This window comes from Melozone crissalis, unplaced genomic scaffold (assembly GCF_028551555.1).
Source record: "Melozone crissalis strain CALT ecotype California unplaced genomic scaffold, PUWL_Pcris_2 ptg000006l_1, whole genome shotgun sequence".
Classification (NCBI taxonomy): Eukaryota; Metazoa; Chordata; class Aves; order Passeriformes; family Passerellidae; genus Melozone; species Melozone crissalis.
The window spans coordinates 50,919,618-50,944,005 of record NW_026535784.1 but is presented as its reverse complement, the minus strand read 5'-3'; the positions used below and the strand labels follow the sequence as shown (position 1 = coordinate 50,944,005).

Genomic DNA, 24,388 nt, shown 5'->3' with positions numbered 1-24,388 from the left:
GTAGGAACAACTAACTAACTTCAGGTGTAAATGGCACTAAATAAGACAAGACTTAATTTGGAGTAATTTCAACTCACACCAACTGATCAGGAGTAAAGAAACTACAAGAAAGTATTCACCAACACTTGCCAACTTCTATGCACCATGTGCTCCCACATGTGTTTAATTTTTAATGAATGAATATATGAATAATCCTGTTATGAAAGCTAGTTTATGACCTTTTCTGCATCACGTTACAGTGTCTGAGATTGCTGTCTCACTGCCCACTGAGTCATTACCAGTCTCATATTCCACAGAGGCTTTATAATAGTTTATATTAAAACAAAAAAGAAGAAAGGAAACTTTGAAAAAAATAGGAAGGAAAAAAAGCTTTTAACATTAGTCATATTGCCATGATTTCTGGAAAGTCAGCAGGTAATTACACTGTCATGCTGCAGATATTCTCCCTGGCTGTATGCATCACATTGCTATAACAATCAATGACTGAAATGTCAATAGCTATGACACACCATGTTCAAGACACAACTTAATGGTGGAAAGTAAAGAAAGGAAGGGAAGAAAATTGGGGGAATTTGGTTTCTCTCTGAATTTGCTGTGAGGGACTATTGAGAAGATATACTTTGTATTATGCATGCATTACTAATCATACCCTGCTCCTCAGCGGTCCACAGGAATTACTGTGACTGTTAATAGTCACCCTGGGCAGAACAATAGACTGGTGAGTTTTAGGAACTGGAATACATTTTAGAGTTTATGATGTTGTCCTTGTGGGCAGTTAATGCTTATAAAATAATAGAAGTATGCTATGTTTTAATGGCCTAGACCAATACTCATATTCCTCTGTACATGAGATATACCAAATGAATCACTATGGAGCTGAACTCCTCCAGTTATACAACGGGAATGAATGCCACCTTTCCATGGCACAGAAAGGTGCACCCAGGACAAAACAGACTTGAGTTCATGTTCTAAAGTGTTTATTGAATTCATACAACATTCCCTTTGTGCCTTGTAAGTGATCACACATGTATGTAACTTCTAATTCCTTCAGGCAGAAAACAGATTTGCACTCAGCTGCACAGATCTCCTTGATCACGTCTCCTCTGGTGCGAGCTGACACCACATCACTGGAGATGTTTAAGAAGTGTCAGAATAAAGAACTGGCCTGATGCTGAGATAATTGTGTTACAACATAAAGCAGTTATCAAACAAGAAGCTACTGAGACAAACAGCATCGCTCACCAGTGACTGGAGCTTTATGTGAGAGCATAAGCATCCAGTATTTCTTTACCCCACCTCTGACACTTTACCTTTTCAAAACTGAGTGAAATCACCAAAGGGGCAGAGAACTGGGAGAACAGAACACTGCTGATAGAATAAAATACTCTGGGAAGCCAGAGACTTCTGTAGCATTAAAGGGAGAAAACCTGTCTGTGAAACAGCAAAGCCACAACTGGATCCCAAATCTTCATTATGATCAAGGCAACTGTATGCCAGGAGCCACAAAAACATACAAGACTCAGCAGCAAACATATCACATACTTTCAGGCAAAACAAAACTAGGAGGCACTAAAATCAGGAAGAGGAAAGCAGCCATGAAGGCAAGATAAAGAAAATACTGAAAATCCTCTGATCTGTACAGTGGCACAGCTCCAAGGGAACTGCTGGATGGATCCACTGAGGTTTGCCTCTACCTAGCCTGCTGCTTTGCCATCCTCTTCTTCACTCCACTCTTCCTTCCTCATGGAAAGCTGTTCTTTAAAACAGAATGTGAACTAAAGACATGCCCAAATTTCAGGCACGAACTTCTCTTTACCTGCAGCGCTCCTATCAAATCTTCCTTTTCTGTACAAGGACTTTTTAGGGCCTTTTTTTTACTTTTAATAATGGTTATCTGTCTCTCCAGGGGTCAGGAGGATTATCTAAGTATTATTCAAATAGCTCTTTGAAGACTGAAAGGATTAAATCAATACTATTAGTATAATTACTGAGAAAAGAGAAAAAACCATGAGAGCAGCTAAAACAGACCAGAAAACCAACAGCAGATGCAGTTCTCAAATAGAGCCTCCCACAGTAAATCTTTCTGCTCATCTTTGAATTCTTTCCTCACCCTCAGTGCTGTAGGATATTGGTACCCAGGGAATGTATGGGCAATTTGGCCCAGTCAGATTAAATATTTTGGCCTAGGAGTGTTCTTTTCTACCCAAGCTGCCTTATCCTTCACATGTCCATGGCTCCTGGATCATGGACAGGGTGTGTTTGCCTTAAGCCTAAGAGATGCAAACCTCCAGTCTGAGGGCTCTGGGCTGTTGCTCTGCTGGCCCAAGGAGAGCCTAAGCACTTGCACCCACCATGTTATCTGGAAAAGGCATCACAGTCACTTCCTTTTGAGAAAATACCTAATCAACAGGGGATGCAGGGATAGTAAACCATCCATCACTGCCCAATGGACAGAGCCTCAGCCTGACACAGTATATTTAAACCCTTTTGTGAAAGTTCAGGAGGGCAATGTTGAGCCTCAGTAAAGTCCCATGTAACTTTTTATTCAGAGAGATAAAGGAGCCATCTGCCCTGCTGCTTCCTTCATCCCAGCCCAGGCAGGCAGGGCTGCTCCTCTCACCCCACAGCACCACCACCTGTGTCAGACACACTGACCCAGGGCTCAAACAAGGCTCTCCATCAGGAAAAACTGCACAGCTCTTTGACCTGTATGTAAACCAGGGTTTAAATGCACTTGAAATGAATATCCCAAACTAGCCCTGCTGCTGTTCTCATCACCTCCCACCTGCTCCCATACTTTGAGAGGTATTTACATGCCTACAACAAAACAAAACGGAAACAAATGCTTAAATTCCTAATTTAAAAAGTAGCCCCACATGGAATTAAAAAAAATATTAGAAATGCAAGTCCCAATTTAAACAGGAATCAAATGGCAGCTGGAGATAAAGTAGAAAGAACTACTTGTATGTAAAACTCCACTAGATTTAAACCTGGCATATTGTGGCTGCAAACTGGAAGGTTATAAAAGAATCACAGGACATCCACCAATATCTAGGCCAAGTCCCATCAATTGTGATAATCTCAGTAATATGGGGAAGCAATATATATTCATATCAAGTAATCAAATCCAGCTTTTCTGTTTATTTGATATTACCATCCAAATACATGGCATGGGCACCATGGGCACAGTGAATGTGCTCCCTATCTTCACCAACTTGCAGTTCTCTACTTGTTCTACAAAAGGAGAATTAAAGTATTTATTACTACCTCATTTAGTTTCATTCATAAAGATTCAGGGCATGAAAAAAATTAATGAAATAGCACCATCACTTAAAGTTATTTTAAAAACCCATCCTGTCCTAATTCAATGAGAGGGGGCAATTGATCAATTCAGTTGTCACTTAAAAACCTTCTTTAAAAACACTAATGTTCAAAGATTAACTTTCATGAATTATTAATGCTTCCTGTTTTGAAAATGTGCTGGAACAATTTCATGCATTTCCAGTACTGGAATTCCTCTCTCCTTCATCTGAAAATACATCCTCTCACCACAGTATAAGTTCTCTGAAGCTTTCAGTGATGTTCTAACTCCTGTAACTATATTTTTCCTTTACTGAAACTTGACTATTCTGCTCTGTGTAAACAAGAGTGTAGGAAATAATGAAGACCTGAACAAATTCACCCAGAGCACGACAAAGTGAGTCAGCAGAGAATGGCAGTGTCCGATCCCCAAACTCCTACAGAATTTCAAATGTGGGCTCTGACATCTTTAACATGCTGGGTCGAGGAAGAAGTCCTGCAATTCACCCACATTTTTTCATATAATTGCTGCCACTTATAAGAGGGATTTAGATGTTCAAATATCCTATCAAATTGGTCTTCACTTCAGAGACTAAATCTTTAGGCTTATTAGCTTTTTTTATATAACTTTTTTCTTTCAGATCTAATGTAAAACACTGCAACAGGAGACCCACTGCTTAACAAGAAGACACCTCAGAGGATAAATATGAACTGGCATATGCAAGTAGATTAATAATAGTCAAGGAGAGTGTTCCTACTGCAAAAGAATTCCTTTCTGTTGTGTCTACTCTCCCATTTTAATTATTCTTGGAATAACCAGGGAAAGCAGTGATGTGAATAATGTAATTATTAAGGTTATATCCCAGCAGAAACAGATCATCTTCCACTGGGAAGAGAAGTGATGGCATGTTAAAAATCACAAGGATCACACAAGTAGCTCTAAAACAGCTGCTGGAAAAGAGAATGAAAAGGAAAGAAACAATTTTGGAATAGCACTGAAAGGGAAATATATATGAAACAAAAAAGAACAAACAAACTGAAAAGACAAGGGACTCATAAGTAGATATTCCTAATGAGCACAACTCACATGCAGAAGACAGGAACAAATGAGCCATAAGCCTGGTCTTGCTACCAACTTATTGTTTTTTGTTTTTTTTTCTCCAGCCAGTTATTATGAGAGAGAATTCCTCACTTGACTATACTTGGTCTAAATGCCAAGTATATACAGCCCAAGTTACCACTTCCAGAGGAAATACTTACTTTATGAACAGGTATTAGGAGGAAAAGAGCTTACTCCTGCAAGATGCTGCAGCAGATTAATTAGTTGAAGTTTATGATGATCTTGTCATAATCTCTTATACCATCTTTCCATTTGCAGCTGGATATCTTCACTCCCTGAATAAATCCTAGCCACTTCCTAGAGTCATAAAATTAAACTTTGACGTTGGAAGCAACTCTGAATTTACATAGGATGAACCTGGAGTGGCAAGTGTGCGAGACTGTGGCTACTACTGTTAACAAAAAAATGAAGAAAAGCTCTTTGGAAAGAGATGAGCACAGCAAAACACTGCCTGCCTCACATAAGATAACCTTTATCACAATAGTGAAAGTAATATTTATTTTAAATTTTTATGCATTTTTTCCTGTTTTGGCACTTGATTTTAATCTGCTTTCTCCTTCTGAGGAAAAAAGAAAAAGATTAAAAATTGAGGTAACTGTTTCAGCACAGCTGAATAAAAAATTCTGCTCTCTCAGAACTTTTTTTTTCTCTATTAAAAAGTAAAATCAATATAAAGCTGTTCCTTGGCTAAATGTCAGTGGCAAAGCTGCCTGAAGGTATGTACTGAATTACATCAAAACTATTTTTAATAAACTCCCAAGTCAACCTGCAAACCTAATTCAAATTCAGTTACATTTGCCTTCAACACAGATGTCTCTAGCACTTTATGATGGGTGAAAATGACCTACATTTTATGGACTACACAGAGAAAAATACTTGATTACTGTCTGTATCGAGCAATATCAAGAAAATAATTAGATTTGACTAGAACATATATTTTAAATGTGAATAGTTTGGAGTCAATTTCTGATTAGTTAAACTGTTTGGCATTGGATCTCATTCTTAGAAGCTGCTCTGTTACACATGTTAGCCACTCCACTAATGAAGGGTGCTTGTAAAAATAATTACTATCCCAGCCAAAAGCAAAATTCTAACTTTGGGAGAAATGTATAAAAGGCCAGGGCACTTAGATACTGTTATAGATCCTGTTTCAGTGTACCTTAACTATGTGGCACTGCAGTAAACAGCAATTTCTGTCAACTTCATTCAATTTAGGGGGAAAATTGACAGGTTTGGTCACTTAAGAGGAAAAAAAATTGCAGCCAAAATAATATTTAGCCATGCTTTTACTTATTTGATAAAAATTGTAATACATTCTACCAATGCCCATCTTTCCTGTATCAAAGTACGCATGATGGAGATATGAAATAGTTCAGGACTGTGGAATAACTTCCTCAGCTGCAACATCTGTATTTATCATCACAACTTTAAAAGGGCTGAACCACTGAACTGAGCCAGCTCATTCACACCTCAAGGTTATTCAGGAACAGAGCAAAAAACCACTCACCTGGGAAGGGCCCTTAGGATAGCTATAATCCAAACTTTCTAATCAAAACAAGGACAGTTGCTTCATTATTTGCAAAGTTAGGGTGCTCAATCCCTGCCTTGGTTTGTATTTACATAATTGTAAATACATATTGTATTTACATATAGTTCTGTGGGTGCATCCAGAAGCCACACAACTAAAAACACTAAAAAAATGTAAGAAGCTTAGTTATGGAGTGCAAGGCTGCAGCCATGAGCAGATTACACTGTAAATTCTGCAGCTACAAAACAGCTTATTTCTCAAACAACTAAAATACACATTCATTTGCTTCTGAAAAGCTTTTCCCCCTTCTAAGCTTTAATATTTGCAAATTTTAATTACTCCCATAACTAAACACTACTAGACCAACTCATCTCCAGGATGCAAGCAGGATTTATAGCAAAATCTCTGCAAGCTGTTAATATCAAATGGCAGTTACATATTGTTTTACAAAACACAGAAAATATTTTGATACTTTCTGGTTGCTTTTGATTAAAACACTAAATTTATGAGAAAAAAAATTTTCTTAATGGAGTAAGAAAATACCCTGTGTTTCAGATGATCAATACTGACAGGAAAGAAGAGCTCATCTACTGCTGGACTGTAGCAAATGATCTATGCTGCTGTTATTTAGAATGTGTCATACTAATGTAGAATGGCTAAAGAAACACCCCTTTGATTCAGGCAGATACAAACCCAGAAAAAGTGGGTGTTTCCTTGCTCCAGTCTATAGATGATGCTGGGAAAAGGTTCTTTAAAGCATAAGGGATAATAATGATAATTATTTATGCACTGAGTAAGGTTAAATTTCCAGAGTATCACAAAACAATGGGAGATGAAGCATTTAAAGAAAGCATATCTGCTGCTGCCAAGGGGTGTTGCTGCAAGTGCCATTTGCTTTTCCATATGCAAAACCAGAAATACAGTAGGTGCTGAATGCATAAATACAGAATCATGAAGGCTATTGTTAGTTTCCTGTTATACAGATAACTGCAAACTAGCACATTAGGAAAAAAATCACAGTCCTCTGAACTTAGACTGGACAGGTAAGGAGTGATCAAAACCAAGTCACATTCCTTTTAGGTTCTTACATAAAAGTAAAACAAGGAAAAGCATGCTAAAATACAAAAGGTAATCACCACAAGAAAGTAATTTCTTTTCTTTGGCTCTCTTTGTTCTGTACCATTGGAACAAAGTGACTTTGATAAAGTCAGGGGATAGGAATTTCTTCAGTAAGGAAAAAAAAGGAGCCAAAGAGGCAAAGTCTGCAATTTTCTAGACAAATCATTTGGGAAAAGGAAAAGCGGAACCCAAAATAGGCTATTCCATAATTCCTCCCTCCTCATTGCCCCTAAGACACAGAGACACTAGCTCATACATCTTTCTGACTGCAGGGAAAGTCTCCCTGCTATGGGTAAACAACAATTTGGAATTGATTTTTCCAGGCAGAGGCCCACAGCAGCACTTCAAAGCATGGGTGCCCTCAGAGTTAGACAGAAATGCTGGAACTGATTAAAGCAGAGCTGAAGCACAGACATTTCAGACAAACAGGTGACTCTGCCTCTCCTATTCTTGGGTTGCTGAGGAAAGTTTCCTGAAATATTTGACTCTGCTGAGGAACAAAAGGTTCAGAGACAAGGATAAAAGGCTTTAAAAATCTGCACAAACATACAAGGTCCAACACCTCATATGAAAACAAAATTGTCACAGGTACTGGATGTAACTCAAATGGTACATGACATTAAAAACTCTATTCTTTCTTGTATCCCAGCTCCCCTCAGAGCTGGGAACAGGGGCAAACACAACAACTATGCTGGCCCAGTAAGGCAAGGGAGCTACAGACAATAAAGGAACAAGTTAATTTACCAGGGTACCAGATAGATTGAGGATGTCTTTCCTCTCCCCCAAAACACTACCATTAATAAGGTGAGGCATACTCCAGCAAGAACAAACTGAGCATCCTGGAGACAGTCTTTGCCACCAGCACTCTATGGTGAGCAGTGCAAGGAAGCACCAAGGGAAGAAGGACCAAAGGAAAACTTAAATTAAAAACTTAGGTATTACTTTGAAAGAACTTGGACTGGACTACCCAAGATGAGTATCACAAAGTACGCTGACATGAAAAGGGTAAACATATTTTACATGAATACTTACACTAAAGAATTTAAGAAGTATAAGAACCGTATCCTACTTTGATTCCCTAAATGTAAGTGCAAGAATAATTCTCAGGTTCTTCTTTTTAGAACCTTCTTTTGTCATTTTTAAAATGCTACAATCCATAGCTTGTTCTTCCTATGATTTTGGCTTCTTTTTCAGCTGTGACTCAATTACCAGAGCTCATCCACAGCTAGAAACCTTCTGATGTCCAATGTCCAAGCTTTCATTAGGCTCACAAGAAAATAGCAAGATAAATATCCTTCATTTTGCCCTAATGCCTTTCAACTCGATTAGTTATATTCCCTATAAATCATTAACCCATCTGCCTGACACCAATCCCAGTCAGATTACAAGCTTGGAGTGCACAAACACTGCACATCCTGCAAAGCTTCATGCACACAAGCCATCAGATCAGTAGCAATAATAATCACACCCCTTACATGTGCTCATAATGCTCATGGTTATCTGAAGAAGAGAAAGCTCTTAAGGGACATGTAAACCCAAATGCCCTTTTTGTTCTAGGAAAATCCCAAGCATTTAGTGTGTGTGCCCAAGGCATAAATGCTTCCCAGAGCTCCCATGGGGACAGTGCAGCTTTGCATTAGTCTCAGTGGAGGCCCATGCTCATAAAGCGTAACACAGCCCCTGCACAATCCACTGGAGCACTGGCAGTCACTGTCCTAAACTAAAATGTAAACATGAATGAAAAAAAGTAGAACTCGGTCATATGCCAGAGCTCTGGAGTTTGGGATTAAGGTTTCAGGGCTTTACCATTTTTGGTTTTGATTTTTTTTGGAGTGGCAGCCTTTATCAAGGGCTCAGCAGGGGATCGTTTTCTGTCCCTAGAACATCTGTTGGCCACTAAAATCCCAATTACACTGAGCTCTTTTCTTGCAGCAGGCAAGGAATTACACACCACTAGAAGGCAATTGCCTTTTTTTTTGTTTGAGTGAGTGACAGACCAGCAAATATAAGGGGAGCTGAAGTCACCTCCTCCTACTTTTATACCTCAACTACAAATGTAAACTCTCCTGAACTGGGCAGAAGCTACAGCACCTTGCTTACTTTAACTCTGTTGCTATCTTCTAGACCTCTAAACAGGTATGAAATATTATTAAAAACATGTATACATAAAACACATAAATATGTGATGGTGTTTGCAGGGGTCTTAGGATGAGGGAAGAGATGAGAATGTTGACTCCATGTTTCAGAAGGCTTGATTTATTACTTTATGAGATATATTATATTAAAACTATACTAAAATAATAGAAGAAAGGATTCCATCAGAAGGCTAGCTAAGAATAGAAAAAGAATGATAACAAAATCTTGTGACTGACCAAGACAGTCCGGACAGCTGGACTGTGATTGGCCATTAATTAGAAACAACCAGATGAGACCAATCACAGATCCACCTGCTGCATTCCACAGCAGCAGATAATCATTGTTTACACTTTGTTCCTGAGGCCTCTCAGCTTCTCAGGAGAAAAAATCCTAAGGAAAGGCTTTTTCATAAAACATATCTGTGACATAAATATAAAAAAATATATTCATACATTTCCTTGTTCTCTTGAACCTCGCAAAGGCCACACATCCAGAAAGCCCAACCAGCCAGCTCTGCTGCCTGCTTTTCAGTGCCAAGCTGAAAGCACTGCACTGAAGGGCACTAATTCCCTGTATCACAAGTTAGTTTGAGCCTGCCTCCTCAACAAGAACAGATGCTCAGAGAATCAGATATGACTGAGCCTAAGTGTTTTCCGATATCATTTCCAGCTCCCATAGACACTAAACATGAGATAAATCAACTTAAATCCAACTGACCTGACATCAGTTGCAAGGCATTATCCCACTGTGAAACAGCTGATTGATTCCTCTTCTCCATTTCAAAATGGTAGGGTGAGCTACTGCAACATGCAATGAATGCCACAAAGCTGCTTGGCACAAAAATAACTCTCTGTCCATGAAAAATAGCTGAATTTAGACAAGAAATTTTCTTCACATGGTTTCCAGCCTCCTGTAGACTACAGGATAGCTTTCACACCCTAGGCTACATAAACTCCTTGCAATAATGTGCATAGTGAATGTATTTCCAAGGTAACTGACTGTTTACTGCAAACCTGGTGATAAACCCACACATTTTAGACCTCTCCCCTCTCCAAGTATGCTGCACCATGCAAAAATAGGATATAAATGTTTTACAGAAATAGGTTCTTTTGTATAGACCTCAGGAGTTCCTCCACAAACATTTGACAGATAATAAAACAAAGGCACTGGAAAATAAATTATATCTTCACTCAGGCAGGAATAGTGGCTTGGATGCCTGGCCTTAATCCACCTACTGAAAATTAATATAAATAAGAAAGGTCAAATTCCTAAACAAAACAAAAGTTAAGGAAGACTGTGTTTCTGTCAAGGAAGACTTAAGAGAAACCCATCCTTGCTTCCCAGAAACAAAGGAACAAAATCCAATTTTGCTTGTATAACCAAGTGCTTTCTTTTTTTGCATTTCCTTTTCAAATCCAAACATATTGGAGTAGAAATGAGCAGCTGAATAAACTGATATATTTCTCTGTGAAATCTTGCATTTCTATAATCTTTTTTTCCCTACAACACATTTCTGGGTTTTGGTGGGAAATCAAACGGATACATGAATAATAACAGATTTCATGTTCTTCTGAATGGCAGGGAGTTTTAACTTAAGCTGGGCAGACATTTGTGAATGATGATGGGATACAGGAAAAGGAATATAATGTTTCTGAAGCAGGATGAGCCTTTAAAGCCCTTGTAAATAAAGCTATAAAAGTAACCATGCCCCTGCCTCTCTTCATGAGTACAAAGACTCTCTATCCATCATTCTGTGTCCCCCTGATCCTCTTTGTCTTCAATGCTCTTCTTTAGGGCATGACAAAGAAGAAGGCTGAGATTTTGTGTAATATAAGTACCTACAACTAGCAATACACAAGCTGGAGCATTAAAAACAAACAAAAAATAAAATCTTACACCAGATTCAGACCTCACAAGAAGGAGTTTTATAATATTACATTCTTTAAAATTTTATTTTTAAATCTCAATAGCCCATCAGCTTGAATAACAATCTTGCAAAATGCATTGTTTATCAAAGCAGATGCTACTTTCTCAATACATTTTGTTTGTAAATCTTTCCTTTGTTTTTTGTTGGAAGTCAGAGGGTTTTGCTTAGGTTTTAGTTGTGGCTAACACTAAAAGGGTCTTCTGGCTTTTTTTGGCCTGAGCTGACCACCACGAATAAACCTGCTTAAAAGTAGAGTTCTAAATGTATGCTGCACCTTTATAAAGCAGAAGAAAGAAAAAAAAAATCAACTTTCATTAGATCTGTTTGCATTATGAAAAGATCTTTAATATAATAACACTTTGGGCACTTACAACAATAAATAAGGACTGGCCAGACTGGTCACCATAAGATGCCTGAAATCTGGTTAACCTTCACTGCTGTTTTCTAGTTCCAAACTTTATATCCAGCTGCCATTTGTAACCTAACAAACCCTTCTGTGAGTTGCACCAGCCCTCCTGCCTTTCAGCAGAGCTCATCCAAAAGGTGCCACATGGAACCAGTGCAATTCCAGTGAAGGAAGGTGCCACATGGAACCAGTGCAATTCCAGTGAAGGGAGGTGCCACATGGAACCAGTGCAATTCCAGTGAAGGAAGGTGCCACATGGAACCAGTGCAATTCCAGTGAAGGGAGGTGCCACATGGAACCAGTGCAATTCCAGTGAAGGAAGGTGCCACATGGAACCAGTGCAATTCCAGTGAAGGAGGGGACCTGTGGGTGACACTGCACTGTAAACTGGGCAGGCTGAGACAGCTCCTGTCCTGCAGCACCTCAGGGTAAACTCTGCCGTTTCTGCACACATTGCTAAGCAGGATGAAAGTTTTAATTTTTCTTTTTTTTCCCCTAATGGAATAAAGCTTGTCTGTTCGTCCCTCAACACTGAATCACTTTTGGAAGTGTAATTAATCAGGAGCAAGAAACACAGAGAAAATCAGGTTTTAGTAGTTTAACTGTTCATGAATTCATTTGAGCGAATTTATGGGTGGCTTGTCCTCTATGATATTTAATGAGTTCAACAAATTCCTTGCAGCAGACATCTGGTGAGACACAATTTTATAAAAACATTTCATCCCTGATTTACACAAAAGGGGTGAAAACTGAAGGCAGGCATTTTATACTACTATTGATTTTCCACAAATACACGTAGGTATGTACATTATACACAATACAAACAAAACTGTTGAAACACTTTCCAAAATTGAAACTCAATCAGGAGAAATGCCACTAATTGGCCTCAACAGAACAGCAGGGGAAATGCTGCCCTGTTCTCCTTCTCATAACTGTGGCCTATTTCTCTAAATTACAGGGCCAAACATCTGCAATAAAGAAGCATCACTATTAATCCCTTGTGCCAGCTGTCTTTAGTTTGCTCACACAGGGGCTCAGTGCCCCATGCTATGTAATTCAAATAAAACACATTATTTGAAAGAACAAGAGGAAATAATTTCAGCAGATTACTCTGAGTTGCAACTGAGCCTACCTCAGTTCTGCCCAAAAACTGTGCTTGATTTCAGTTTCCTCTCACAATCTCTCAGGCTCTCTGATTAACAGCAACATTTTATCTGCAGGTAGCATGTCTTCAGAATTTACAGCTGAAGATACTAACTTTGAAAAAAAGAAGGTTCAAGAATATTGTTATACTCTGACCATGTAAATTTGTGTCTCAAGAAACTCAAAAAAATTCTAAACTGAATGGAACAGGTTTGGCAGACTAGGTATGTGAAATAGATACAGATTTTGTGAATGACAGGATCTCAGTATCCAGTACAGCATATTGAAAATGTTCCTGTGGTGAAGTGTGCTTTTTATCCTCAGTTCTAAGACATAAAGAATTTGCACACCTTCTGCACACTTTAAGATATTCTGAGCCATGTATGATAAGAAGTTCAGTGTTTTTTCACATCTAAACTATGTAAATACTGACCTCCTTGGAAATGTAAGCCCTGTGCATCTAGCCAACAGAGACTATGGTCTCAGAGAAGAGGACTCATTTTTTTCTTCTATTAAGCACATAGAAACTACCAAAATGTACAAGAAATTACTTCTGGGGAGGCATGGAGCCTGCATGCTTCAGCCTTAATCCTCCTGTCTTTAGCCATAAACTGCCAGCTCCGCAATTTCAGTGACTTCTTGCTGTTGGCTTGTTGCTGGGAATGTTAGAGAACCCTGGTACTGAGCAAGGTTTCACTAGACACAAAGTAAAAAGGTAAAAAAGGTTTTTTCTTGTAATAATCTAGTCAGAACATCAAAGTCTTATTAAGTTCAGCGTGGGTCTGTCTTGCATTTTGAGTTGCCATCAACTCTTCCACAACACAGATTCATGAGCAGTTCTGTCTCTTCTCCAACCTCTCCTAGACAGGTATGAACAGACCTCAACATCATCATGACAATGCTGTTCCCATCAAAATTAATCCTGGTACAGGCTCTGCACTGGTGCTCCTAAGCTGGGCTGAGAGGGATTCCAGGCAGAACAGCTGGAACAGCACCAGCACCTCCTCTCCAGCAACAGCCAAGCATTGTTCAATGGCAGGTCATCTTAACATGACATACTGGGGACTCAGAAATGGAAATAGAGTCATAAAATCATAAATGTTGAAGAAGAGCTTTAAGTTCAAACATTAAAACCCTCATTTATTCCAATTTCCTGTGCATTCACTTAACATGCAGCCAACAGTTGTACCTCCAGTAGGATCAGTTCCTCGGAAACTGAGTTTACCCAGTCACATCCTATCATGAATTTAATTGGCTATGTTTATCAAACTAAAAGGACCACAAAAAACCCCAAACAAGTTAAATTTAAGTAAATCACTCACTGAGGCGAAAAAAAATTAGGCTACATAAGATACAAGAATGCTTTGTGATTTTCTGCAGCTGTTCTCAGCCTTGCTTAGCAAATTAATTTAACACAGAATGTCATTCGGAACTATCTTTAGTCCTTCTTAGTGTTTTAGCACATTATAACAATTAATCATCTTTTATTAATGCATGGGCATTCAAAGATGACCTAAGAACAGTCACATTGTATTGGGTACTGCTAACTCATCTTTTATATTAACATTTACATTATTGTTCTACTTAGTACTACACAGAGAATTTTACAAGTGTATTGAGACCTTGATTTTGGGAAAAAAAATAAATACAGGCCTAAAGGGAATATGAGCATGTGCAATATTCTCTAGACCACAGAGGTAAATATGTGCATAAGGCTTTGCATAGGATCCACAGCTGCACAGTCATTCTTACAGAAGAGAAATAATATTAGAATTAGATTTAGTGGTGAAATGTCACTGTAAGATATGCAGCTAAATAGGTCAGGTCTGCCTCCCCATTGTGTCCAGGCTTAGAGCTGTCATCTACACCTATATATTTTCATTAAATATTTTTTCCAGGATTCATTGACAGGACAAATCAGAACCTGCTCTGTCCTAACAGATACAGGCATTCTGCATAAATGAATCTACGGTCACAACCAGCTCTCCCTCAGAGGAGGCAGACTGAAAACAATATCTAAAACCAACCAACAGAACACCTTTAGAAAGTGTTTCTTTTCCAGCACTCGTTTTCTTCCCATTACTTTGCATGCAATTTTTACAGTATGCCCATCACAGCCTAATGCAAACATTTCACAAACATGTAACATGTCCTAGTAGTCCCCTGATTTTACAGGTTATTTTCCTTTCTATTAAGTTTGTTTTCATCAGTAATCAGGTGGCCTTAGATGCCTTACCAGGGATAGGACAGTCTGACAGCAAAGTTTTACATTTTGTCCAGGTGGCACACTTGCAATTGTTCTCCGGTCTTCCTGGGGAGAGCTGCAGATCTGGGGAGCACTGCTCAGCACACGCGGTCTGTCCAAGTTCCACCTCTGTCCCAGTGGAAGACAGCTGCAAAGGAGTTAAACACAGGCAGGGTTAAGGAAGCCTCAGCTGGTCTCAGTTGGGTCAGTTAGCTCATTTCGGGATTGTTTGCTCCATTTTTTAACATGCTCCAGGTTAAAACAGCACAGATACCAAGTAGTCCATTTTCTCTCATTAGAGTAGCTGGGTTTTTTTAAACCCAGTGCAGCTTTTCCAAGGTCAGTCCTTTCATGCACTGCCATAGTCTGTTGGATTAAAAAAGCCTGGAGATCACTATGATGCTTTGTGATAGGCAGACACCTGTCAGTGGCAGAGAACATTTCTGTTGCTATGGGCCTTTAGGTATAGAGAGCTCTTCAAAAGGCAAATAAACAAGAAATACATTATTCCTTAAATGTGCCATTAGACAAGTTTAAGGAGTCCACATCCTGCATCTTCTTTCTGCAGGCTTATGTGAAGGCTTTTGTGAAAAGGACTACTCCTGACCTGGAGAAATAAAGAAACTTTCTGAGGAGAGGTAAATTAAAACCACCAAAACATCAGTGTTGAAGTAATCAGGAGTAGAAATTTAAGGGAGGAAATCAATAAAATCTTATCAGCTGCATATCTGGGAGGAGAGGGTACATTAGAAAGATGTATTGCTGCCCACTCTTTAGGAATAATACTGACACTTCAATTTCTACCAAAGTCATGAAATTACAAGAGCTGTTTACCAACCCACCTGCCAACTATACATTTCCATCTTTCTCTTTTGCCTTGTTGTCCTGAACAACAGTAGCAGGTCTCATAATCTATAGAGCAGGGGAGGGAGGACAAGGGCAATCAATAGCCTTGAGCTTCTCCCACTTACTCACTCTGCAGGATCCTTAAATGTCACTTGCATGGACGACTTGGCAAAATACACCCTTCAGACCATCACAGGGCATATTTACCTCCAGGTGTCCTTAGGTCCCTACAAAGGCTTGTACTATGTGCCACATCTGATTTAGGATACAAACTTCAAAAGGAGCAAACAGTTGTTTGAGGCCTTTAGGACACCCTTGAAAAACAGGATATGTACAATCAAGAGCCTCTGCATCTTCAAAAAACAGTATCAATGATCATACTCTGCTTTCTACACAGTCATGCACAAGTAAGCCCGTGCCACAAACCATCAGGCAAAGTCAAGAGTAGAAAAGAAGATCAATAACTTTTCCTTTCCTTTTTTTATCCTCCTTACAAGTGATTTTAGATTCTAATATTCCGGATAACAGAGCTATAAAAAACACTGCTGAGGAAGACACCAGTAAATTATCCAATCTATATTCCTGCCTGACAGCAGGATCAACTGTAATTATTTCTGACAGATATTTTCATAACTTGTTCTTCACAATGCAACATGTCCTTGCAATTTACATTACAGTCAGTGGAGAATTCCTGTTTAGAAAGAATAAAATCTGTAGCATCAGCAGAACAGTGCTCAATAGTGTGCAAGGCTCACAAAGATATGAAAGAATTCACAGCAAATTTATACACCAATTTAATTGCTGGTAGAAAAGTTAATCAGGGTTTATGACCACTCCCATGATGTTTTCCTCCAGAAAGTCTGAGAGTTTTATCTGTTAATGAAGAGCCTGTGTGTTTAGTATCCTCTTGTGTCAGTTGCTCTACACATGCCAAATATCTTAAACAGCCACTGCATTTGAATTACCATAATCTGATGAAACAGGTCTAATCAACCTGATCAGAAGAGCTCAATGAACTTTTAGCATTTGCCTGTTTCTTTTACAGTGTGTATTATTATAATTATAGCTCTGTATAATCCAAACAATACCTGAAAGCTGCTCAATTAAAACGGTGCTGGTTGACTTTAAAGAGAAGTGCCTACCTCAAAGATACACTAGAAGACAAATAAAGTCATATTTGTGGGTTACTAATCCCACATTATTGCAGAACAACCTAATCTGTAAATTGTAAAATGGCCCATTCTCCTATGAGACATACATCCATCTGTTGTATGTAGAACAGAATTTCCCCCAAATTAACAGCCATGAACTACCAATCAAACAATTCTACTGGGTTGCAGAAAGGGCATAAACTCTGGACTAATCTTAACATGTCAATGAAATTCAGAAATGAAGCCTATCTAATTCAGTAAAATTGTCTTCAGACATAAAGAACCAGGCAGCATCTGCTGTCAAACTGAGAGCAAAACTCTGAGCACGGAGTGCAATGTTTGGGATTTTGGGGGCTTGGGGTTTTTTGGTACACAGAGCTTACCTGCAATCCTTGAATGGTTAGAGAAGATCATCAGATCTTTTCCTAGTCTGGCCAGCATGTGTTGTTCAATAGCTAATCATTCCTGAATAACATTCAATGATGACATAAAAACTAAATCTCTCCTATTGTTAAGCAGGATGCAGTTTATCAGTCAAATGTTGAAAGAGATGTACAAATGAAATTCACAGAAGCAGCAATAATGAATAGGATGTTTAAAAAGCAAGATGGATGCCTCCAACTCTCAATGAGAAAGGCACATTATACCAGCCACAGAAAGATGTTTCCATTTCCAAGACCTTTTAGTGCATTCATACCTAGTCCCAGCTGCATTTCAATGAAGATAAAAATAAAATTATTTGTACACTACACCAGCTTCACAGCAGAAGCACTTCCATTCCTGGGAATGGAAGAGACAGCTCCTGAAGCAGAACTTCTCAAAAGACATAACAGAGCCAGCAGGGCACAAAGCAGCTCTTGCTGCTGACAGGATGGAAACTGAATGTGCAGGAATTCTACACTGAGTTGGAAGAGGAGAAGGGGAAAAGGAGAAAAGGTATGTGGCCTTGCAACTCCACAAAATTTATCACAAGCCTTCCTTAGATAAATTTCGAGGCTCTAATGGGAAGGCCAGCACTACCAGCAAAGCAGCAGAGTTCTGTTGCAATTGTAAATAATCCTCAGCAAAACAAATGCTTTAATTATTTGCTTAAATCCATAGCACGGTGTAGCCCTTCCAACTTCAGCTGTGTGCTGTCCTCCAAAGGCCATGATCCACTGCCCAGCAGGGCCAGCCTTTGCTCACTTCTCCTATGTCTACTACAGCTATTGCTGACAAGCCTTTGGTATCACAAAGTCCAATGGCATTTGTTGCTTTTCTCAAAGCTTCAGATTAAGAATTTTATCTTTCATTTAAAGGATGTTTCTCTTCCTCATAGTTGCCGAAAGGCAACAAAGAACATATTCAATAGAATAGAATACTATTCAGAAGGTCAAAAAAGAAAGATCATGCAAACATTTTTCATTTAAAAACTGAATGATCCAGTAATCTCTTGCAACTTCAACTCATGATTTCTGAGTACATGAAAAATGAAAGGCAGACCTAGGCATGAACTCATTTAACCAACGTGTGGCCATAAATTCAAATAGTTTCTTGTCTTGAAAAGATGCCTTCCTATAGCACCAGTCTTTAAAGGAAACTCTAGTAATTCCTGCAGTGGGAGGAAAAGCAGGTTCATTGGTGGCTGGTGTCAGTCACTGCTAATGAAGGCTGAATCACCATACAAGAGTTAAAGAGTCCCAGTAAAGGTATGCCAGCAGGGTGGAGAATTAATCTGCTGAGAGAAATTTCCACTGACATAAAATTCTGCAGCATTAACTAAGGGTCAGCTTGGTGTAATGCAGAGCCAAAACACAGACCATATCTCATCTACACTGTGACCATGAGCACTGCACAGCAAACATTTTTTAAAATCTAGCCAGTGTATAAATCTACTGCAACCCTTATGAATACATACAAGTGTGTGTGTGGGGGGGGGGGTTGTGCTGTTGTGCTACTAAAATCTTCTTGGCTGAATTTGAGAAAAAATTGCACGAGTGAAGGAGCAACTGCAGGGCACTGGCATACAGGAGAGGATTTTATTTCGCCAGAAATTGCCCCAGTGTATCAGAGACCCTCTCTAACAAGAGATTTCAACGTGTTTGTTTTTATGCAAACATGACCACCTGACACAGAATGCTGAAAAAGTGCAAAGAAAAGACTTGCATAAAAAGCGTAAACCATTTTCAGTAGTAAGAATTGACACCCAGTTCCTCTAGACAACTTTTCAGTTGACGCTGCAACAACTGATTAGAATACAACTTGTACACTGTCCATCTAATTGTCCTCCCAAATGCTGGCCCAAGAAAAATCCCGTCCTAGCCAACATATTTCTTGTCAGCCAGGGCAACAAAGCAGTGGTTTTCAACCACACAAATTGAACTGTGAATATATGCAAAAAATTAACACCACTGAGGGAAATAAGTTCATTACTGTTTGACTGTTTAATTATGATTTCTTTTCCTCATTGCACTACAGGTATGAATTCCTGCTGCCACACTTGCCCCTGTTACCTCTCATGCGTACAATAATGCAAGCCCTCTGCAAGAAGTTGCTTCTAATGAATCCAAATCATTCACTGCTCACTGAGTAAACACTGAATGGCACTGACTTAAGATGAAGACTGGAACACTTTTAACAGCTGATGGCTGGGGCAGAAGGGCAAAAGGGAGAAGAGAAAAAGAGAGAGAGATGGACTCTTTGCTTTCTTTCTATGGCATTGCCTAAACCAGCCTATTTCGAAACACACTGCTTTGAAGCAGTTAGGTACTTCTATCACTATGCAGAGTTTCACAGTAGAATTCTTTTTGTCACAACCATTACATCTGGTAAAATTACTGCAAAGTGGGTGTCAGATATAATTCTGAATTACTCTGACCTAGAGAAACTATGAAGCACTGGGTAATGCAGGTTATACAAGAGCTATTAAGAATAAAGATTGGACAAAATTTTTGGAAGCTATTCTTGACAACATCAATAGGTCATGTTTATAAACCAGTACAAGATTTGAATGCAGTAAAAAATAGAGATGTAAAAGCTTATTAAATATTGTATTTGGTTTGATTTCTAAGAGGCAATCACATACCTTAGTTTTGGGCTGAGAATACGTGGTCTGGTTTTGGACAGACAAATCTTTCTTTTAAAAATAATTCAATCACTTTTCACTAAGGAGAAAAAATAAGGGAAACTGGGGTGGAGAGGTTAATTTCTGAAAAAAGTGTATTTTACTACATTTCTTTCTTTGGTTGGTTTGTTTGAGATTTTTAAATGAACTTACAAAAACAGCATAAACCTTGGATTCCTACATGTGCTCTTGAAAAAGAATGGCCTGACAGACTGAAGGACCTCACCAGAAGTGAGGGCAGAAAAAAAGAATTATTTTTGGTACTGTCTGTCAGCTTCAAAGGGAAGAAAGGAAACCAAGGTCTAAGTACAAAGGACTTAGTATCAGAAAAAATATACATAATCAAAAAATTTGATATTGCTTCAGTATTCAAGCTGCCTGAAGTCCTATAGGTCAGGACATGTCATTGTCATAGCATAGTCTAAGTCATGAGGTTGACAAAACTTTTTAAGGTTTCCTATACTTCCACACCTGAAAGGCATGCAATTATCTGCTGAGGAAGGAACATGTTTCCTTTCTGAGTACCAAAATTCACTCTGTTCCACTAATGAGCCCCTCCTCACAGGCCTGCAGTTGTATTCACAGTCCTAATGACTGACACACCACATTGAGTATGCACCACTGTGCCTCTGCACTTCAGGAACATCCCACCTTATATTTATATAGACCCTGTGTCAGAAGTCACAAGTATACAGCCTGGGATAAACTACAATTCCCTCCAGTTCCTTCAGTTTTTTCTCTCTTTCAACATTCACAGACCAATCAGCAGTGGTCTTATCTTGGAGGAAAACCTCTGTTTAAGTACCTTGACTGAACTGAGATTCCTTCATTTCTCCTCACACTAAATAAGTTATGAACAGGCAAACTACTCCCCTACAGCCAGCTTTATGTAGGAAAATACTGTGAAAATACCTTCTTCTTCAAGAAAGATGATGCCTTAAGGAGAGAGAGCCATCTGATGTAATTACAAATGTGAATGTGGCTTTAGATCATGAAAACACCACAATAGGGCCCTGCTTCTCATTTCATGTCACCCCTAGCTCAGTGTCTACCACTGTGACAGACTTCAGAAATGCCACCCCACAGGTTTCACTGTCAGACAAATGTTGTCTCTACTTACAGCACCCAGAGTTCTCTTATATCCTTCATCTGAAATTATTTCATCTCACACGTGCCATGTTGATTTCTTGTCCCTCCTGAAACTCACAGCAGCACAAAGCAGCAGCACTACTTGCCAGCAATGCAACATCTGGGATTCCCTCAGCTGGCAAAACGCACCACAAATTCTAAGTGAAATTCACATAAAGAAAAGCTCAGGTGTGTACAGATTCATTATCATGCAGCAGTCCTTGCAAGCATGTGTCTTTGCATAGTTACTCAGATTTCTGCAACTGTGACAAGTGTACACAATCCTATGTTTGATTCCGTCGACCTTCTCTGAAGTGCTCTTCAGCACTGCTTTTCAGACAAGGTATATTCAAGGAGCTCACAGAATGAACAGCCAGGAGATACTGCTGCCTTTGCAAGAACCTCCAACATCCACTCATCACCAGCTGCAGACAGGGTATGCTGAAAATGACAGCATTCAGAGACAGGACTCATATGCAATTGTTCCCTGAAGAAAAATTCAGAGGCACCACCAGCTCTGGAATACCATCAGTCTTGGCAACATGGAGATGGTGAGTTGAAAAACTTATCATGAAATTCTCATTTCTTTACCTACTGTGCAAAATCAAGTATAAGGAGGTCTATAGGCAGGCTGGAATAACTACAGTAATTGGCTCAATGGCATTTCCAAAAATAAACATATTAGAAAGGCACTCTGAAAATTTACTGAGGTGCACAGGAAGAATTCAGTTAGCATTTTTCCTCAAATTTGAAGGAATAGTTACTTTAATATCTTTCCTGGATTTACAGCTACTTTTCTATATATACTGCTAGATCACTCATGCTGAAACTGAACCTACAGCTTTTCTACATCCTCTGCAGTGCAATGGAGCACATTAAATGGTCAGATATTCAAAAACCTCTCTGACAGAGAGCAAGCATGGGTCTGTGTCCTGCATCACTGTGTATTGTCAGATATGCACATTCTTGATGCATTAGTGCTCATCAAATAATTCAAAACAAAACAAGCCCCTTCATTAAAATCCTGTCTGAAAACTGCCAGTGCTACAATTGTATATGTCACACTAGAGGACATTGTGAAGTTTAGGGACAGATTAATAAGGACATGAGAGCCAACCCCCTTTATAAAGGACAGTCTGATGGCTTGGCTCTTTGTTTTGTACTGGACCTGGACACAAAACCCAAATGCCTTCAGGTCTCAGAGTGTGCTATTCACATTCTCTGAACAGACAGAGACATCATTCTCTCTCCCAGGATTTTTCCTTGAGAAGCTCAGAGAGAGAAGAGAAAACAATTCTTTTCTCTACTTGCTGCTCCTGTTGTTTGGCACATGTGGAATGTATTATGGAAATTGTTTCCTGAGAGTGGTTTGTTAATTGGACTCTGCTGATGGTTGTTTGGATTGATTGGCCAATTGGATCAAAGCTGTGTCGTCACTGTCTGAAGACAGTTACAGGTTTTTCTTTAGAATTCTTTAGTATAGTATCTCTTCAGTATAGTTTTAATATAGTATTAGTGTAATGTAACCTAGCTTAATAAAGCATTGTTCAGCCTTCTGGAGTCGTGGAGTCAGAGCACGTTATTCCCTCCGATGGGGACGCCCTGCATCGATATCAGAGGACAGCAAATTTTTGTTATCAATGTCTAAAGTCAGGTCTCAGGTCTCACACTACCTGTTGCAATACTGAGAGCAAGCCTCATTCCCACAATAGGTTTGTGAGCACTGCTAATAAATCATGGAATCACAGAATATCCTGACATGGAAGTGACCCACAAGGATCACCACAAGTTCACCTCCTAAAATAGCCATGGTAGCATGCAGCAGGAGCAGCACCAGCTGGGGATCAACCCATTTTTAGTGCAGTTCACAGAGTCCCACACTGTTGGGACTTTACCCTTCCCAGCACCCAAACTGGCTGATTTAGGACCAGTTGCACATACACTATAAACCTGCACTGGCTACAGTGCAAACTTACAATGAACAAGTACTGAATAAAGGAAATAGCCAGTTTAGTATATCACATAGTCTAGCTAAAGTTTGTAGATACTTCACAATAATTTGCTTTTCCCTGCACTTCATACATGGATACATAGTTTGCATAACTGGCAATTGTGTAAAAAAGGAAAAAAAAAAGGGAAAAGACAAATATTAAGAAAAAAAATATTAACAAATAGTAAAAGAAAAAATAAAATAGGCAAAGTAAGATCAACAAAATCAATGTACCTAAATATTTTGAAAATGCAATGGTATCTGCAATGACTAGGCATAGAAGAAAATGGGGGAAAAAAGGCAGATCATTGTTTCAATATTTTACTCTTATCAACACCAAACTAACTTGTCTATTCAACAGAAATGGACAGTAATACTGCAACATTAAAACATTAATCATCTAATTGGATAAAATATTTGCACAATCAAAGTACTAAATAGAATCTGCATGGATACAAATGTATCTGTTAGGTGACATTTCTTTTCCATCCAAAAAAATCCACTATAAGCAAGACCAGCACAACAACGGAGTCTGAAAAGAATGCAGCGAAAAAAATGAAAAGAATGCAACTAGACACAGATAAAGGGAAGCAGTAGAAATACAGGCTGCTCCCAACTCCAAAAGGAAAAGTCTCTGCAATTACTTCAGGTTTTCATAGAGGCTACAGTTCAGCATGTTTAGTAAAGAAAGTACAAAATGGGTCACCATGAAACTAAGTTTTCAAACAAAGCCAAATAGTACTAATTAAAAGGCAAGTAATTAATATCCACAGTTTCAGCCTGGAGAAGATACAGAATATCTCCCAAAAGGCATTCACATTCAGAAAAAACTAGCTAGCAGTGGCTCAAAATAAGACAAAACTTCATGTACAGATACTGACAGCATTTGTTGACCCCCATTTCCCAAATATCAGTGGCATCTTGTCTTTGGATTACATTATTTATAAAAACCACAAGATTTCTTACTCTCATTTCAGAGAAGATTTCTATGATCCATCTGGAAGCTTCAATCTTAGGAGCAATTTTTTATGCCAGTTCAGTAACTTCATTTCTGATTATACAACACATATGCAATCTCAAAAAAATTACGGCAGTTGACATTTTTTCTGGTAGTGAGTTATTGCAGTCAATATATATCTTTCCACTGATTTCACTGGGCTTTGGCTTATTTCATTAAAAGGTGTTCTGCTTTGCAATAAAGGTCTCATATTTATGGCGCCAGCCTAATAGCTTTTGGTTGTGTTTT

The 24,388-nt window shown here is 38.9% G+C and overlaps 1 protein-coding gene across 4 annotated transcripts in view; it reads right to left on the bottom strand.

Annotated features, from left to right (window-relative positions):
- The window catches only part of MAPK10 (mitogen-activated protein kinase 10), a 140,282-nt gene that overhangs the window by 74,933 nt on the left and 40,961 nt on the right, over positions 1–24,388 (bottom strand). For 3 of the 4 annotated variants that reach the window (XM_054296077.1, XM_054296079.1, XM_054296078.1), the window contains exon 3: positions 14,916–15,072. In XM_054296077.1, the coding sequence (XP_054152052.1) occupies positions 14,916–15,072 (157 nt within the window). Of the gene's footprint in view, positions 1–14,915; positions 15,073–24,388 lie in introns of those variants that run through there. The other variant, XM_054296080.1, reaches the window with a different exon arrangement.